The 20,341-nt window shown below is 45.2% G+C and overlaps 1 protein-coding gene across 1 annotated transcript in view; it reads left to right on the top strand.

Moving 5' to 3' along the window:
- TUBD1 (tubulin delta 1) overlaps positions 1-20,341 on the top strand; it is a 55,240-nt gene that overhangs the window by 17,647 nt on the left and 17,252 nt on the right. Inside the window, 1 exon segment of the mRNA XM_073615264.1 lies at positions 15,013-15,241. Within this exon segment, the coding sequence (XP_073471365.1) occupies positions 15,013-15,241 (229 nt within the window).

A 20,341-nucleotide genomic window follows, 5' to 3' on the forward strand; every position in this document is an offset into this window, starting at 1 on the left:
GGATCACTCTTTCTTGAGGTGAGAGCCCTGAGAAATGAGAATCCCTCTAATTACACATTTTATGTGTTTCCCAAATCATCACTGGGCAGGAGGTGGACTCCTCGTGGGTGAGAAAAAAGGGCCTAAGTTCCAACCCTGATCTGTGTAACTTGTAGCAGGGATTTGTTCAGTTTCCACTGCCCTATATTCTGGTGTAGCATGACATCTAATCAAACCCGGTGAGTGGACAGAGTACGGTTAGCTATAGAGCCCGCAGTGACCTTGTGCAAGGCAGAATGTAGGATCAGGAAGTAGTTGATTCTTGAGTAGGACACATAAGATTGGGAATACTAAGAATAGTCCCTGTACTGGCTATGTAGCAATCGCCAGATGTCATTGGCAAATGTTTAAATGAAAGAACTTAATTGACCTGTTTGTTTTGTTCATTAACCACTTCCTGTCTGCTGTGTGTACACACACACACTATATATATATATATATAATCTATGTATCCTCCTTGGGAATCGGTTATACCAGGATCATGGCTGCAGCTGTAACCATGATCCTGGTATAAAAATTTCCTACCGGCGATTATTTTTTATTTTTCCTCTTGTAAAAGTGATTCAAGCAGCTCTACAACTGCCCGATCACTTTTACAGCGCACAGAAGGGTGCCTCCTCCCACCAATGCCTTTACTAGACTATCCGGGTCCAATGGGGAGCCTGGAACCAAATCAGCCTGTCAGACTGGAAGCACACTGATGAGTGTAGTGGAGAGCAGAGGTGAAATCTCTTGATAAACAGTACTAACCACTGTCCATGCTATCACAAGAGATTTTGTTCATCCCTTGTAACAGCAATAAAGTTAAATTGTAAAAAACCTTAGTTAGACTTACCGGTGACGGTATTTCTACGAGCCTTTCAGGACAGCACCTTGGAGAGAGCGTAGCTCCACCTCTTAGACAGGAAACACTGCGTGACAACGCCCCTTTAAAAAGCAGCTGCTTCCACCATGCCATCAGTTGTTACCGAGAAATCCTCCGACATGCTGGAAAATATAATCAGACAATTACCAGGTCCTATAATTATACTTTACATATGATAACCAAGGGAGGGAAGTAGGCTGCTGTCCTGAAAGGCTCGTAGAAATACCGTCACCGGTAAGTCTAACTAAGGTTTTCTCCCTTCGCCTTTCAGGACAGCACCTTGGAGAGGATAACCGAGAAACTTACTTCAGGGTGGGACTACTGCCTGCAAAACCTTCCTACCAAATGATTGGTCCGAGGCTGATAGTAGATCCAAGCGGTAGTGCCTTATGAAGGTCGAAAAACTGGACCATGTGGCAGCCTTGCAGATTTGCTCAGGAGATGCCCCAGCCCTTTCTGCCCATGATGCCGCCACTGCTCGAGTAGAATGAGGTAATGCCCCTTCCGGAGGTTCCAGACCCAAAGATATGTATGCCTCTTTGATGGCCTGCTTTAACCATCTTCCAAGGGTGCTTTTGGAAGCTTTACCTCCTTTGTGAGTACCTTCCATTAAAACAAAGAGTGAGGATGACTTTCTGATTTCCTTTGTTCTTTCCAGATATTTAAGCAGGCACCTCCTGACATCAAGGGTATGGAAAGCTTCTTCTCCTGCTCCCGAAGGTAAAGGACAAAAAGTAGGGAGAATGATTTCCTGTGTACGGTGAAAAACTGAAGCCACCTTTGGTAGAAATGCTGGATCCGTCCTTAAGACTACCCTATCCTGTAGACATCTCATGAAGGGCTCTTTAATTGAAAGGGCTTGTAACTCTCTTGATAATTCTCCCACTCTACAAGACTCTGGTCCGCCCGCACCTGGAGTATGCTGTCCAGTTCTGGGCACCAGTCCTCAGGAGGGACGTACTGGAAATGGAGCGAGTACAAAGAAGGGCAACAAAGCTAATAAAGGGTCTGGAGGATCTTAGTTATGAGGAAAGGTTGCGAGCACTGAACTTATTCTCTCTGGAGAAGAGACGCTTGAGAGGGGATATGATTTCAATTTACAAATACTGTACTGCTGACCCCACAATAGGGATAAAACTTTTTCGCAGAAGAGAGTTTAATAAGACTCGTGGCCACTCATTGCAATTAGAGGAAAAGAGGTTTAACCTTAAACTACGTAGAGGGTTCTTTACTGTAAGAGCGGCAAGGATGTGGAATTCCCTTCCACAGGCGGTGGTCTCAGCGGGGAGCATTGATAGCTTCAAGAAACTATTAGATAATCACCTGAATGACCGCAATATACAGGGATATGTAATGTAATACTGACACATAATCACACACATAGGTTGGACTTGATGGACTTGTGTCTTTTTTCAACCTCACCTACTATGTAACTATGTAACTCACTAATTCTACGTGCGGAAGTTACTGCTACCGATAAAATAGTCTTTAACGTCAAGAAACGTAATGATGCTTCTTCTATGGGTTCAAACGGTGCCATAGTTAGACCCTGAAGAACTAAAGATAAATCCCATTTGGGAAAACTAACAACAGGTCTAGGCTTTACTTTTGCCATTGCCCTAAAAAATCTGATTATTAAAGGTTCCCCTGACAGGGTTCTTTCCAAAAAAACTGATAAAGCAGCTACCTGCGTCTTGAGCGTACTTGCTGCTAACCCCTTCTCCAATCCCTCTTGAAGAAATTCCAAAACTGAAAATGTGGTACGAAAATCAAAGTTTTTACTGGAACACCAAGAATTATAGATCTTCCAGACTTTAAAGTAAATGTCTCTCGTCACTTTTTTCTACTTGCAAGAAGGGTAGAAATAAGCCTCTCTGATAAACCCTTTCGTCTTAAGATTTGTTCTTCAGAAACCAAGCTGTTAGTTTGAGGTAAGCTGGATCTGGATGGAGAATTCGGCCCTGACTCAACAGGTCTGTCCTGATTGGTAATCTCCAAGCAGGTTTCACTGAGAGGTTCATCAAGGTTGAAAACCAGGGTCTTTTTGGCCAATAAGGAGCTATTAATATTAGCTCCGTGGACTCCAATCTGAATTTGGCTAACACCTTTGGTATCAGTTGGAACGGGGGAAAAGCGTAGGACAGATGGAAGTCCCATTTGTGAGCTAACGCATCTACTCCGAGAGCTTGATCCTGTCTCTGAAGAGAGAAGAAGACTGGTATTTTTGCATTTTCCTCTTTTGCAAAGAGGTCCACTTGGGGATGACCCCAACTCTTGGAAATCTTTTCGAATAATTCCTGATTGAGAGACCACTCTGCTTCCCTTATTTCTTTCCTGCTGAGGAGATCTGCTAAGGTGTTTTCCGTCCCCTTTAGATGGACTGCTGATAGAGAGGCCACATTGTTCTCTGCCCATCTTAGGATCTGATGCGCTAGACCCATTAGGGTTTTGCTTTTTGTGCCCCCTTGCTTTGTTAAATATAATACTGTCGTCATATTGTCTGACAATATTTGGACATGTTGATTCACTAGAAATTCCTGGAGGGAGAGGAGGCTTAAGTGAACAGCCTTTAACTCTCTCCAATTTGAAGATGTTCTTGCTTCTGGTTTGGTCCAAACTCCCTGAACCGTTTTTTCTTCCAGGTGAGCTCCCCATCCCCAGGCGCTGGCATCTGTAGTCAGCCTTCTGGTTACCGGAAAGACCCAAGGAAGCCCTTTTGAAACGTTTCCTAGGTTCCTCCACCACCAGAGAGACCTTTTTGCTCTTGCCCCCAAGTTGAATTTCTTCTCCAGAGGTTCCTGGTATGACCAATTCATCAGGATATCCGATTGCAGAGGACGGGAATGCAATCTGGCCCACTGTACCGAAGGAATTGCTGCTGTCAACAGACCCAGAGCAGACATGGCTTGTCTTACAGAGATCTCTGCGTTGGATTGAAGTGTTATCAGGGTCAACTGCATCTTCTCTATTTTCTCCTGGGGTAGAAAAATTTTCTGTTCTATCGAGTCTATTTCGTACCCCAGAAACCTTACCCTTTGAGATGGAATTAAGTTTGACTTCTGAAGATTGAGAAGCCATCCCAAACCTCTTAAATGTGTTTGAACTGTCTGTAGGTTGACCTCTACTTGACCCCTTGAGTCTGCAAACAGTAGCAGATCGTCCAAATAGGGTACTATTGAAATCCCCTTCAGTCTCAGGGGCTCCAAAGATTCCGCCATCACTTTTGTGAATACCCTGGGAGAAGAGGAAAGACCGAAAGGCAGAGCCCGAAACTGCAGGTGCCAAATCTCCCCTCCCCCCAGATTGACTGCAAGACGCAGGAACCTTTGTGATGGGGCGCTATTGGTATATGGAGATAGGCATCTCTCAAATCGATGGAAGCCATATGACATTTGGGGGTTAGCAAATTCCTTACTGAGAAAATCGTATCCATCCTGAATTTTTTGTATTTTATGGATCGATTTAGAACCTTTAAATTGAGAATCAGGCGGAACTTTCCTGATGGCTTTTTGACCATAAAAATGTGGGAGTAAAACCCCTTCCCCTCTTGATCTTTCGGAACCTGGGAAATGACCTTCTGTTGCATCAGTTCCTGTAACAGAGACTTCATGGCCAGAGCCTTTTCCTGATCCTTTGGCAGGTTTGTGATGTAAAACCGACTTGGGGGGCTTTGTGAGAATTCCAATTGATAACCCTTTTTGATTAACCCCAGAACAAAAGGACTCTTTGTTGTTTTTTCCCAGATTGGTAAGAAGTCCTGTAGTCTCCCCCCTACTAGATGGTCATTGTTTTTTAGGGGTTTGTTCTGGGGTTCTAAAGAGTACCCCACCTCTACCTCTTCCTCTCTGAGAAGACCAGGGTCTCTTCTGTGTGTGGTCCTTTTCCTTATCGGTTTGTCGAAAAGGACGAAAATTTTTCCTCTGCTGTACCGTTTTCTTCTTCTGTGGGAAAGCTTTCTTCTTGTCTGCTGTCCTGTCAAGGACAGTCTCTAGTTCTGGCCCAAACATCAGGTCTCATGAAAAGGGAATTCCGCACAGTTTTACTTTAGAAGCTGAATCCCCTGACCAGGTCTTTAGCCAGAGTGCTCTTCTTGCTGAGTTAACAAGCGCAGAGGACCTGGCTGACATCCTGATAGATTCTGCAGAGGCATCTGCCATATATTTTACTGCCTTAAGCAGGGTAGGGAAGGACTCCAATAAGTCCTTTCTGGAGGTACCTGCCACAACATGATTTTTAAGTTGCTCTAACCAGCACTCCAGATTCCTAGCCACAACCGTAGCCGCCATTGCTGGCTTAAGATTAGCTAGAGATGAGTCCCAGGCTTTCTTCAGTAGCCCATCTGCCCTCTTATCCATAGCATCTTTGAGAATACCCATGTCCTCAAAAGCTAAATCAGTCTTCCTAGATACTTGAGAAAAGGCAGCGTCTATTTTTGGTTTTTTATTCCACAATAGTTCCTCATTCTCCTCAAAAGGAAACCTCCTTTTGAGGGTTTTAGAAAAAAACTGTCCTCTCTCTGGGTTCTTCCATTCCTTTTTAATAGTGTCTGTTAACACTTTATGCACAGGGAACACCCTGTGTTTAATTTCCTCCAGCCCCAGGTACATCTTATCATGCACAGACAGCTGAGCCTTTTCTTCCTGGATCTCCAGGGTAGTATAAATTGCCTTGAGTAATTCATCCACCTCCTCAAGTGACAGCTTATATCTAGATGATCTTGACTCTTCTTCCACCTCCTCCTCCTCAGAATCAATGGTTGAGGGTGGAATGCTTTCCCTTTCCTCCTCCGACTCACTTTCCACCTGTCTGGAAGTGGACTGAGGGAAACTGGAGTGAGAACTCTGCTCTTGGCTGGAACTCTGGCCGTGCTTTACAAGGGAACGCACTGTCCCTAGGGCCTCTGCTAACTCCTTCCTCACAGAAGATAAGAGCTCTTTGCACTCTTGTGAGGATTCTTCTTTTACTAAATCCACAATGCAGGATTTGCACAGTGGTTTGGGCCAAGAGTCCCTTAAAGGATTTTTGCATGAGGGGCACTTTCTCCCTGTTCTCTCTGATTTGGCAGTAGCTTTCTGAAACAGAGAAACAAGAAAAAACCCAGGTCCTTTAGAACTAAGGCTTCAGAGAAAAGTAGTACCTCCAGCCAACACCCTAAGTGCCCAGAGTCTCACTCCTTTGCTGAACTGCTAATGGAAACTGTTACCCCATAGCAGACAGCAGCAGGTTTTGAATAACCACATCAAAGATAAAACACCCAGTGATATAAAAGGAAAGAGGTGCCGCCGCACCTCTCCTACCTGGGCCTGGCCGGGAACCTGGGCGCCTGCATCCGCCATTGCTGCTGACGATTCCGCTGTCTCCATAGTGCAATCCGCAGCTGCTGCACTGTGTACTAGGCTCCATGTGCCAAACAAAAGGAAGTCCCGGCCAGAGGACCCGCCCCTTCCTCCTGCGTTCCAGCAGCAGGAACCAATCGCTGCTACGCCCCGCCGGAAGTATCCGCCCACCGGAACTGACATCACCTGCTGTCCGGGATTCGGCGCCGCCATGCAGAGGCCTGGCATGGACGCTCTTACTGAGCACAACCGCGGCCCCCCGAACACCCCGGGTGGAAAACTTCCGGCAGACCATTACTCCTGTGAGCCGGAGAAGGAAAGGACACCGGAGCACCCTCCTCACATAAGGGAAGGAGCTGGGTTGGTCTGAGTACCCAAACGTGGAGGTCCTGCCAAAACCCTCTCCTTGGAGAGAGCGCAGCCCCTCTGGTTCCCCAAGCAGTGCTTCCACCATGGCGGAGGAAACACTAAAACTGATGGCATGGTGGAAGCAGCTGCTTTTTAAAGGGGCGTTGTCACGCAGTGTTTCCTGTCTAAGAGGTGGAGCTACGCTCTCTCCAAGGTGCTGTCCTGAAAGGCGAATGGAGAAAAATCAGTGTGTAAAATTAAATGTGAAGTACTTAAGTGCAGATAGTGATCATACCACACATTTTGAGGTATCGCCACACGTCAGTGAGGGCAATAATTCTAGAACCACTTTACTTGTTTACCTGTAAATTGGTATCTTGTTTAAGGCTTTTAAAGTACCTATGGATTTTTTAGTGCACCGTAGTTTGTCACCTTTCCACAGGCGTGCGCTATTTTAAAGCATGACATGTTGTGTATCTATTTACTTGGCACAATATCTTTTATATTTTACAAAAAAAAAAAAAAAAAGATATTTATGTTGGTGTACACTAAATTTCATTAAAGTGTATTTTTATCTAAAAGTTTGTGTTTTGACAATATGCTCAAATATTGCATGACCTAAAAAATTGCAACAGCCACCATTTCATTCTTCAGTGCCTTTGCTTTTAAAGTAATTTTGGGACTTGCTGAAGAATGGGCAGTGACGGTTCTAAATCAGAATCAAAGTAATAGGAGCCTCAGGTGACCTAAGGATACATTTGCAATGGTGACTAGCACCAGTGTAAATGACAGGAGCAAGAATGCTGCAGCTGTTTTGGCTAGCTGCGTCCGCCTAGCCCTGTACATTTCAATGACAGGTTGGTGGCAGCAGCAACTATCCATGGCTGTCTGGAGGGCCAGCGATTAACTACAATGACCGATACGGAATGCACTTTGTGGGTCCAACAGCAATCATAAGCAACCATAAGCTTACTCTTGAAGTGAGTTTTCAAAGACTGGTTCATACCAGAGGCTGTACCACAGCTCTGAACATGGATAGGACTGTTTAGCTAGCACTATGGTTTGAAAAGTGCCACAGGCAGAGCACTATGCCTGAGGATCACATTCCGGTCTATCCCCACAATCTTTGGTCCAGTTGTGTCCTGGTAAAGCCTCAAAAGCTTCTACTGAGGATATACAGATCCAATTAGATGTTATGAAGTGAGAAGAAAAACCAAAGTAAAATTTTCCACCGTGTAACAAATATCCTGACTGAAGAGAAAAAATACAATTGGGCTTTCCACAGCAGAGCTGAGGGAAAATGTGTCCACCCTCCTAGGACATTAGCAGAAAACTGAGGCATGGTGGTGGTTGGAGGCAGGGTTATACAGAGGATGGCTTAATGTTGTTGTGTTTTTTTTTTGTCTTCCCAGTAGGTAGCAGTATAACGCGCCACAGACTACAAAAAAAAATGGGATTTTTGTACTTTCTGTAAAAGCCTTTTCTTGGAGTCCATTGAAGGGCACAGGTCCCACCCTTCTGTGTTTTTATAATCATGCTTTCAGCATTGCTTTGCTATAAAATTGAGGCATTGTTGTAGTAGGAGAGGTTATCATGGGCTGGCCTACAGTGTTGTTGTTTTTTTTGTTTTTTTTGCCAGTGTCCAATCCTCCTATAGGGGGCAGTATAACTCAAAGGTTGAAGTGTGTCCCTCAATGGACTTAATTGATATTAGGGCAGTTTTTTTTAAAATAACAAATATGTTATACTTCCCTGCTTTGTGCAGTGGTTTTGCACAGAGCAGCCCTGGTCCTCCTCTTCTTGGGTCAACCGCCGGTGCTCCTGACCACTCCGTCATGCCCCCATAGCAAGCTGCTTGCAATGGGGGCTCCCGAGCCACTGCTCTGTCTGTACATTCACACATGGAGCATGGCTCGGCCCTGCCCCTCCTCATTGGCTCACTGGCTGTGATTGACAGTAGCGAGAGCCAATGGATCTTGCTGCTATCTCAGCCAATGAGGAGGAAGAGACCTGGGAGAGCTGCTGTTTTCATGCACATCTCTTTATCGAGATGGGACTCGGGTAAGTATTGGGGGGCCGCTGCACACAGGTTGTTTACCTTCATGCATAGAATGTAAAATACCTTGAGCCTTTACAACCACTTTCACGAAAAGGATTTACTGTGTTTACAAAACCCTATTCTTTTATACTGTTAATTTACTGCTCATTAAGTTAGGAATATATATTTGATTGTATGCTCTCCTAAAGACTGCACATCAACACTTTTTATAATGAATCTAATGGTTGTTCCTATGTAACACAGATATCTTTAGCCTGTCTTTGAGGACCTTGATAACTAAAAATTATTATTATTATACAGGATTTATATAGCGCCAACAGTTTGCACCGCGCTTTACAACATGAGGGCAGACCGTACCGTTACAATACAGTTCAATACATTTTCAGCCATTGAATTGTATGTAAATTTACATCTTAAAAGATATCCATGGCCTTGGTTGTTTTTTGTTTTTGTTTTTTTTAGAGTCTTTGTAGGAGGAATTAAACTACAACTAAACTTTCAGTTTAAATCAGCTAAAGCCTTTTCAGGGCAATGAAAACAAAGGTATTCAAAGTCATACAGTTCAAATTCGTGAACATACAGTATGTTACTTTTTGTTCTGTGTTTTTTTTTTTTTAAAGAACAAATGATGTTCTTTATTGAAAGGATATACATAAATACAGGATAACTAGATTCTTGATTCAAATATTAGGCAAGTAGAGCAATACAGATGACAAATGGAAAAGACCTTCTATACGTAAATAACAGATTGGTTATGGTGCAGATATATATACACGTAAACATTACCGGTTCACCTCCTTTAAATGTGATTTATAGCAATATACAAGTAATATTAGCTCTCTATCCCTATTTTAATCAGGTGGAATGTCATCTAGTTAATCCCAGGTGGAAGCCTCATCCAACCAGGTATCCCAAATCTTTCCGTACTTTGCAGGGCATCCTCTGTGAGCATAAATGTCTTTTTTATAAGGTAGCACAGAGTTGAGTGTTGCAACCCATTCCCGAATAGTAAGTGGCGTTGCCCTGAGCCATTTCCTTGCAATGAGTAGTCTGGCGATAAACAACGTTTCTTGTAAAAACACATGGTGAAATTTATCAGTCAGGGTTCGGGAACACCCCCAATAGACATTGTTTAGGGCATAATGTTAGGGGGGAGCCCATTTTGTCATGGATAAATTTAACTATCTGAGACCAATAGCCCTGTATCACAGGGCAATACCATAGGAGATGAAAAAACGTTCCATGAGATCCTGCGCAAAAGTGGGTTGTAATTACCTCTGAATTTGACTAAACGCGAGGGGGTCAGGTAGGACCTATGCACAATATATATATATATATATATATATATATATATATATATATATATATATATATATATATATATATATATATATATATATATCTCCTTCTTCAGCTGATATGCTATTGCCACCGCAGTGGGGCGTATAAGGCAGGAATAGAATATGGAGATCAACTTTTGATGTTCAGAGACATTTATCACAGCCAGAATATCCAATTGCTCCAAGTTTGGAGGGTATTCACGAAATTGGGTTTGGAGAGCGTGGCGGAGCTAGAGGTATCGGAAGTGCATAAAGTTGGCAAGGCCGAAGTCGTCTTTTAGTTGGAATGATTTAAGGACGTCTCCATTATACACATCTGCTAGGTATACCACCCCACTAGTGACCCATAAATCACGATCCGGTAGGTGTAGTAGTTCGGGTAGGCATGGATTATCCCATAGTGGTGTCTGTTTGTGTGTTGAAGGGAGTTTAAGCTTGCGTCTTACTACAGCCCATATCTTACAATGATTATATAACAGACCCCTGCGGTCACCGAAACTTCCGGGCTCGCCAAGGTCTCTAAAAATGAGCTGAAAGGGGTGTGTGTGTGTTCGCGTAACTGGAGAGCTTATTAAGGCCATATACCGTTCTTTATCTCCTTTGTCTAGGTGGAAAAAATGGGACAATTGTGCTGCCAAGTAATATAAATTAAAGTCCGGCAGCGCTGTGCCCTCCAAATCAGTGGGCTTCTTCAGCGCTTGCCAGGACAACGTGTTTTACCCCACACAAATGTATTTAAAATGGCTTCCAGGGATTTAAATATCCTCAGGGGTATATAAACTGGGGCGTGCCATAGGACATACAAACATTTGGGTAGCAGAATCATTTTTATCAAGTTTACCCGACCCATGACTCCCAGGGGTAATCTGGACGACATCTGTGTTTTATTCTTTAATACCGTGAACAGTGGCTCCAAATTTAGCCTAATATCATCCTCTGAAGAGCGGGTAATTGTAATACCTAAATATTTCATTTTACTAACACGGATTAGAGGGGAGGAAGCCTGCATCTCCGATGGGGCCCCAATATCTAAAGGAAGGATCTGGGATTTCTCCCAATTGATCCGTAATCCTGAGTACTGCCCAAACTGTTTTATAATTTCAAGGGCCGTGAGCACAGATTGTCCTGCATCTTCCAGGTACAGGAGCATATCGTCCGCATATAAACAGATTTTTTTTGACCAGATGTCCACGGCTTAAGCCCCTAACCCCTGGGTGCGCTCGGAGTGATGCTGCCAGGGGTTCTACCGCCAAGGCATAAAGTAAAGGGGAGAGGGGACAACCCTGACGTGTGCCCCTGGCCAACGGGAAATCCTCTGAAATTTTACCATTGACCAAGATCCTGGCACTCGGAGTCTGGTAGAGAAGCTGAATCCAACGAATATAGTTAGACCTGAATCCAAACCTGGCCAGACATTCCCAGAGGTAGTCCCATTCAACAGAATCGAACGCTTTAGCGGCGTCCAGGGACACCACCACTCTGGAACCTGTCCGGTCATGGCCAGCCTGCAAGTTCATATACAGCCTACATAGGTTAAACGCTGTGTTTTTTGCAGGCATAAACCCGGTTTTAGCGGGATGTATAAGATTCAGGATCATCTTATTTAACCGGAGTGCCAGGACCTTGACCAGAATTTTTATGTCCAATTGTAATAGAGAAATGGGACGATAGGATTCAGGGAGTGCCAGATCTTTGCCTGGTTTAGGTATGAGAACAATAAATGCCTCGCTCATCGATTTTAGGGAGGGAACCTGATTTAAATATACGCGTAAATAACACATGGAGCTTGGGAGTCAAGGTCTCGCTATAGGTGGTATAAAATTCTAGGGGGAGACCATCTGATCCAGGGGCTTTAGAAGGGGCAAGGCGAGACATCGAATTGAGGAAAAGTCACGGTAGATAGAAAATCCGCTATCTCCTGCCTAGAATTGTTAGTGGTAGACGAGTATAGGGAAGCGTAAAAGGAGCGGAACACATCAGCCACTTTAACTGGATCTTGTATCATGGCAACCACAGTGGGCGGTTTGTATTCCATGTGTGCCAAGTAGGCCAGCAGGCGCCCTGCACGTTCCCCACACTCGTACACCTTTTGTTTAGTGTAGAATATTTTTCTTTCCGCTCTTTCAAAGTGAAGTCCGTTCACTATGCGGGCCTGTAATTTTACGCGATTCGCTGTCTCAGAAGAGGGGCTATCTGAAAAAGATTTTTCTACCTCTGCCATTGTTTGTTCAGCCTGTTGAATAACATGGTTAGAGGTTCTTTTATACCTAGCTATATGCTGTGATAATAACATACGGGCATGGGCTTTAAACGCATCCCATACAGTATCAAAAGGGGCTGAGTCCGTATTTGTTTGAAAAAAGAACTCCCACTCCTCTCCCATGTTTTCCAAATCCGGGACAACTGAGAGCCAGAAGGGGTTGAGTCTCCAGGCATAGGAGAAGGAGGGGGAGCTCAGTTTAATCTCTATCCAGCATGGAGCATGATCCGAGAGGATACGTGGGGAAAATCCTGCTCCTTTTAAACTCGGCAATAGGGAATGAGATAACAGGATTAGATCAATACGTGACATGGTATTATGTGTCGCAGAAAAGCATGTAAAAGCCCTAACTGTGGGGTAGCAATGCCTCCAAGTGTCCACCAGCCCTATCTCACTCATGAGTTTCCCAAATCTCAGAGGGGAGGGTGTACAGTCAGTCAGGGATGTCTGGGAGATTCTGTCTAGGTTATTGTCCAGTACTGCATTGAAATCCCCCATCCACAATGCCGCAACCGTTGGAAATTGTGCTATGAACGCCAGCCCCTCATTGATAACACTGAACTGAAATGGCAACAGCATTTCCAGTCCATTCAGTCTGCAATGTATAAACAGGAACTTGCCTTGAGGATCAGACCTCAGGGACAGCACAGAAAATTGTGCTGTTTTCGCCACTAAGATCGCCATGCCTCTAGAGTAAGCGGAATACGGGGCCTTGTACACCCAACCCAACCATGTTTTTTTGAGAAATAGCAATAACTGGCCAGTTAAATGAGTTTCTACTAATACCATGACATCTGCGTGTTGTGCTTTGAGATATGCCATGGCTACATTTCGCTTGGGTTTAGCTCTAAGGCCATGGACATTCCATGTTAAACATTTTAAAATTGACATGTTAATACAAACAATTTATGGGCATGCCTCCCAGCCTGTATCCACCAGTCCCGAAACCGAACCATGTGTTTACAACACAACTGGGAGGCGTTAGCTGTGTAACCATAACCCACGTGGGCAAAACCTGCCCTCATGTGTCCGCAACCATTATCGTTACCTGTATACAGGTTTACAAAGTTATGCATCAGAATAAGGAATATAAGAACGATTAAACTTTAAACAACCTGGAACATATACGCTGGCCTGGCTGGGTACGTCACAATTCCGGTTCGTTTTCACACGTAAAATGTGTGCCCAGATAGGCCAGGGAAACATAACTTGTGTTACATTAGCATCAATACATTCCTGAATTGAAACAGCGGGGTCTAATGGGACTCCCGCGACTAGGGGGACAAACATCCGCTGAAGAGCCAACAACAGTGCGGGGGGGCTACCCCCAGTATCAGGCGCACAGGATAGTATTTTAAAAGAAAAAAGCAGGGAATAAAAATGTGTGCCCAAAAACTAGGAATCCAAACGTGGAGTGGCTCGAGGCAGTCTGAGGGGTTTGGCAGCTGCAGTATTTCTCTGTCAATCGTATCAAGAGCCAGGGGGGATGAAAACAGTGTTCAAATTATAGGCAGGTAGAAGTACCAATATTCCCAATGCATTTGTAGAACAGGGGGCAATATCACAGTACCTTAGTCTGGAACCTTTTGTATTGATGTGCTCGAAGAAGGTTTACATCCTCAGTACGGCCATGCTAAGGGGACCAACATAGGTATCACTCTCCTGGTGGTGGGCGGTTGGGAGCAGCTTGGTCGTCCAACCATGCGAAAACCGCCTCCGGAGTGTCAAAAAAATGGGTGCGGTCATTTCCCACCACACGAAGCCTGGCGGGAAACAACATGGCATACGTGTAGTGTTGGATCCGGAGCTGGCGCTTCGCCTTCGTGAAGTGCGCTCTCTTCTTCTGGACCTCCGCTGAGAAATCCAGGAACACTTTGATTTCGGAATTCTTGAAGGGGATGTTACCCTTTAGTCTTGTGAGACGGAGGATGGCATCCCGATCTCTGAAATTCAAAAATTTTGCGATGAATGTCCGGGGAGGTGCGCCTTGCGGAGGGGGTCTAGCCGTGAGTTGTTCAACCACAAACGACGTAGAGAATTTGGATCTCCCAAAGGTAGAGATAAGTAGATTTTCCAGGAAAGCTGGAGGATCAGAGCCCTCCGCTCCCTCAGGCAGTCCTACGAAGCGGAGATTACAGCGTCTTAGACGGTTCTCCATGTCGTCTTGCTTGGAGAGAATTGTATGGAGTTGATGCTGAATGCTTTCGGTGGCATGCTGTAATGGCGGCACTTCATCCTCCACTCGGCTAATACGAGTCTCTGTTTCAGTGACACGCTCGGAGTTTCTGTAGGTCCTGTCTAATCAAGGACACGTCAATCTTCACCTCCTCAATCTTGCACGTTAAGGAGCTTTTGCAGTCTGAGATCGCCTCCAATACACGAGCCGTGTCGTCCGCCACTGGCTCAGAGGAGGCAGGTGCATCGGCGCCATTTTCACCCGGAGTCCCCTTCTCCTTCAGCCGATATTTATCAAGCTTAGCTATCATGTCTGCTGTCTTTTTCAGGGGCGACATGATAGCAACAGGTGCGGGAGTAGGCAGACTGTGTTTGTAGACAATAAAAGTCAACTGCAGTCATAGGATATGAAGAAACTGAGTTTGTCTCGAGCGGAGCTCCCGTGTTGCACTCCTCACACCATGCCAGTCCAGGCACGCCCCCCTTTGTTCTGTTTTCTACATTTATTTATTTTTATGGTACGTTTTTCTAGTTACACTTGTTAAAAATATTGAATTTTTTTGTGCTCCTTCTACTTTTTTTTTTTTTAGGTGATTGTTCAAAATTACAACTCCATCTTGACCCTTTCTCACCTTTATCAAACCTCTGATGCTCTGCTAGTTCATGAAAATGACATTGTTCACAAAATCTGCTCCCAGCTGATGAATATTAAACACATCACCTTTAAGGATGTTAATAAAGTAATTGCACACCAACTTGGCAGTGTGTTTCAGCCTACATATACGTCAGAGAGTTCATATTACAGCAAGAATCATCTTGGTATGTAATGATATAAGTTGCTTTCCATCTGTTTTTACTAAATGTCATTAGCTGTGTTCTTACAATCCCAGGTCGTTTAGTGCTTTGATGTATGTATCGTACACAAATGTAGAAATTCGTGTATAACCAACAATAAGTAAATTCTCTTTTTGACAAAAACTGTTGATTATGTACAAGTTCTGGATTCAGATTACAGTACCAATTATTTTTTTGCTCATCGTGATGTTATCTTATTTATTTACCATCAGTTTACTGTGTAGTAACATGACAGTATCGCAGGGAAATAGGAGTTAAATGAAACCCCATCCTAGTTCAGGGCGCATTGCCCAGATGCTAGTACATTTATAAATACACTATATGTGGTTTATATGTACAGTAGCCTAGTCTGGAATTTCAACCTGAAACATCTGTATGCCATAGTCGGAGTCTGAGGCTTGGTGTGTGTATAGCTCTGACTGAATATATTTCAGGAAATTGAAAGATATTTTTGAGGCACACATTAAGATGTGTGCTTCAGAGTGATATGGCCTATGTTGTAAGTTTGCTTCATCAAGTATGTACCCATACAACAAAGTTACAATCTTCAAAGTGCCTCTTCTGTACTTTTTTGGGAATCCCAAGTAGCCTTTTTCAAGGTAAAACTTGGAATCACAAAAGCACTCCTCCGTCACATCCCACAATGCAATGTGAACACCTCTTAAAGCTGGGAAGCCACTCAGAAAAAAATCTGAAGTTCCTGGGTGCAGAAAAAGCATTTTGGATTGAAACTTGAGAGCACTTATTACAGTGTATGTAAACTTTAACAATGGGTAATGATAAGCCTCTGGTTCAAGAATACATGAATGGCTAAATGAAGGGCCATCTAACATTGCGGAGACTCAGAAAGACGCAAAGGGACAAATCAATGTAGAAGACAGAGGCGAAACACTGTTTGTTTTGTAGCTTTTAAGTGCTATTGCCTGCACCCATGTATTGAAGACTATGCACTTTCCAAATTTCTGCAAAAGCTGACCAATGACTTCTACCCCCCCTTGAACTGAAACCTGACTTGGTAGATTTAACTACTTCAACACAGGGCACTTTCACCCCCCCTCCTGCCCAGGCCAATTTTCAGCTTTCAGCGCTGTCACATTTTGAATGACAATTGCACAGTAATGCAACGCTGTACCCTAACAAAATTTTTTTATGTTTTTCCCACAAATAGCGCTATAGATTCTATAGAGCTTTAGATTCTATAGAAATAGATTCTTTTGGTGGTGTTTGATCACCATTTTTTTTTTTTTTTTTAATTTTTTTTTTTTTTTGCTATACAAATTAAAAAAAAGACACAAAAAAAAAAAAACAAACGTTTTTCTCAGTTTCTGTAAAAATTTTTTGTAAATAAGTAAGTAAGCTTTTTCTCCTTCACTGAGTATTGATGAGGCTGCACTGACGGGCACTGATAGGTGGCACTGATGTGCACTGATGGGTGGCACTGATAGTGCCTCCTCATCTGTGCTGCTTGACAGGCATTACCAAAGGGCACCGGTTTGGCATCCCTAATGAGCACCGGGTTGGCATCCCTGGTGGGCTCTAGTGGGCATCCTTGATGGGTCTGCACTGATAATCAGTGTGCTGATTATCAGCGCAGACCCCCCCCTGTCAGAAGAGCCGGTTCTCCTCTACCCGCGCCTTGCCTGCGCAAATAGAGGAAAAGCAGATAAACTTCAATTCCTGGTTACGATGTGACCAGCTGTGATTGGACACAGCTGATCACATGTAAAAAGCCTACGTCATAGGCTCTTTTGCAAGATCGGAGATGGGGTGTGTCAGTGCGGTGTATAGCTCTATCGAGCTGCGTGCCAGTGGCTTATCCTGCTGGACATCATACAATATCCAGTCAGGATAATAGACCCACCCCTGTGGCCTTCATTCTGCATACGGCAGGCGGTAAGTGATTAAAGTAACATTTTGACACAGTTTCAGATGTTGACTTGTGTAAGTGAGTGCTGTTACTCCCCAATGCAAGTTTAATGATGTCGTCCAGCAAAGAGCTGAAAAGATGGTTTCCCCTAAAAGGTATGCATAACAAGGCCTTCTTTTACTGTTGGTTGACCAATCAGCACATGAAGAATAACTTGACTTTTGTTGTGAAAAAAATAGTCCTTTCTAGGTGATCCATGTACATTGCTGGTTTTTTTTTGTTTGTTTTTTTTTTAACAAACTTTGTTGCACAGTCCTACCTGTTTCTGTTCTAAAGATAAAGCTTTTTGTTGTGAATCTGAATGGGAGTGACTTTTTCATTACTACAGCTGATACATATACATAGTGTTCTAATTAGGAAAATGCAGATTCTGCATTTTGGGGAAAGTCAGTGAGTCAATCACACAAGCTAGAAATGACAAAAAGAATACACGTGCACACACTATAGAAAATAATCACCCCCTTTAACCATTTCAGCCCCGAAAGGATTTGTCCCCTTTATGACCAGGCCATTTTTTGCGATACGGCATTGCATCGCTTTAACTGACAATTGCGTGGTCATGCAACACTGTACCCAAACAAAACTGACGTCCTTTTTTTCCCACAGATAGAGCTTTCTTTTGGTGTTATTTGTTCACCTCTGCGGTTTTTATTTTTTTGCACTTTAAACAAAAAAACGACAATTTTGAAGAAAAAAATTTTTATTATTACTTTTTGCTATAATACATATCCAAAAAAATATATAAAAAAACACATTTTTCTCTTTCGTTCATTGACAGACACAGCACTCCCTTATTCAGAACCATAGGGGTTATACCACCCACTACAGGAGTAGGACACTAGGCAGAAAAAAAGACTTTGCTACGCCTATGGGCAGTCCTAGGTGGTATACACCCCTCTCTGCTATAGGCCTTCAGGTTTTTTTCTGCCTAGCCAGGAGTAAGGACCTAGTTCCCTGCTGGGATCTCTAGTCCTGGGAATTTTTTTGTTTTATTTTCTTTTTTCCTGGATTTTTCTCCTTTGAGATCTACAATCAACTGCTGGGCTGGGTGATGGGCTGGACACTAAGATCCAGTGGTCTCCCTAGTCTGGCCATCGAATGCCTGCAGACTGCAGCTACGCGCTAGGTCAGCCGTGACCTAGCCCCACTGGACGGGGGCTGGCTCTGCGAGTTAAACGTCTTGCGAGGTCGCATATGACCGGGTTTTGGCCTGAGTCGCAGCGTTTCTCATGGCCGACAGCCCCCCCACTTCGGTGGCGAGGGGACCTGTCTGGGAGCATTCCCCGCACGATTAGCTGGATCTGTAAATATGGGGCCCCCTCCTCTCCTTCCCTGGACGTGGTGTGGGGATGGGTAATCTCTGGGGTGGTCGGTCCCTCTGGGGTTCTCCTCCACCCTCCTCCCCCCCCGCCCCCCCTCCCTGGGTGAGGCCCAGGCTTCTGGCCTAGGTGCTTTTGGGACACACTGCCCCCCCCCTTCCACCCTCAGGGTTGCTGCTGGGGGGTATCCCTTGGGCCCACCTGCTGCAGTGGTTGGGCCTGGGAGGCAGGTGATCGGGGGACTGCCCGCGGCAGCTCTCCCATAATTTAGGCCGCGGCCTACCGACCAGGCGCTGGGTGGGCGGGCGGCGGAGGCCGCCGCTTTTCCATTTTTGGATGTCCACCCTCCGTTCAGCGGCTTGGATCGGTCCAGTCCCCCCGCGGGCCTCGCACTCGCAACAGGTGGCTGAAAATTTAGGGCACAGCTTTGCGGCCTACCGACCGGGTGCTGGGTGGACGGACCCAGGGCAGGCGGGGGAGGCCGCCGCTTCTGTTTTTTTGGGTGTTCGCCCTCCATTCGGCGGCTTGTATCGGGCCGCACACTCGCGCCCGAAAATTTAGGCCACGGCTTTGTGGCCTGCTAGGCCTCGTGGCCACCCCTTACCAGAGAGGCGGCACTGTGGGGGCTCTGAGGGCGATCTCCTTTTGGGGGTAATTTTTAGGTGGGTGCTCCTGGTGCTCCCTGTGAGGGGCCTCAGCCCCCTGTGAAGGGGCCCCTGGTGCCTCGTGTGGCATCCATTGGCGCCCCCCTGTGAGGGACCTCGGTCTGTGCCCCTTGTGAGGGGCCTCGGTCTGTGCAGTCTGTGAGAGGCCTCGGTGGTGCCTAGTAAATGGCACCCCCAGCCTCCCCTATCTCCTTTGTCTCAAACGCTTGTATATCTGGCTCTGCTGCAACGGATGTGGCCCACCTTGCGGGGTTGGTGGCCACGCTCCCTGTCCTGTCAGGGATAGAGGATGATTCCTCCACAACTGCAGTGGCACACGAAAAGGCTCTGGTTGTCACACTTATTACATCTGTGCAGGAACCTTTCAAGATGGGGGAATGCATCTGCGGAGGGTCGGCTCCCCTTTGGCACCCATAAGCCGTCTTGCGCAGCGAAAGCGTTCCCTTCTCCCTCTTATTTTGCAAAATTTGTCCATGATGACTGGGAGTGTCCAAAGTTCCCTTTGTGCTTCCGAAAACGCTTGCTGTGAGGTACCCCTTTTGAGGAGTCCCTCCTTCAGAAGTGGACTGTTCCACCAGTAGTGGACCCCCCTGTCTCTAGGCTGCTCAAGGCAACCATGATTTCAATAGAGGAATCTCTGGCTTCTAAAGATCCAGCTGACATATCTAGAGGGGGAGCAGAATCCCCCTGCCTTTGCGGCATTGGTGGACCTGTTGGTCTAGGCGCTGCAGTTTGTCTGCTATGGCTTTTGGCTGCAGTTCCCCTGGCTGCTGAGCTCTCTGTTTCCACAGTGGTGCTTAGACATGTATTGTGGGGGGCTACCCTGGATGACATCATTATGTGTCTTGATTTTGTCTGGTTACAAGATAGTTTTTACGGCCTTGTTCCCCAAAATGTTGTTTTGCTTCCAATGTGCGTCTGTGGCTGGACCGTTTGCTGTTCTCCTTGTGGGGATGTACAAGCCCTGTTGCTTCAGAGTGTGATTGTCCCGGTTCCCATGTCGGGAACAGTTTCAGGTGTTTTAGTCAAACCTGTACATAGTCCAAAAGATGGAAGTCATGGTACATCTAATTCTGGACCTCAAGGCCCTGACCTGCCTTGTGTGGGTACAGAAGTTCAGGATGGAGTCCGTCTGCACAGCGGTGGCACCCCT

Source organism: Aquarana catesbeiana, linkage group LG02 (genome assembly GCF_042186555.1).
Source record: "Aquarana catesbeiana isolate 2022-GZ linkage group LG02, ASM4218655v1, whole genome shotgun sequence".
NCBI classification, from domain to species: domain Eukaryota; kingdom Metazoa; phylum Chordata; class Amphibia; order Anura; family Ranidae; genus Aquarana; species Aquarana catesbeiana.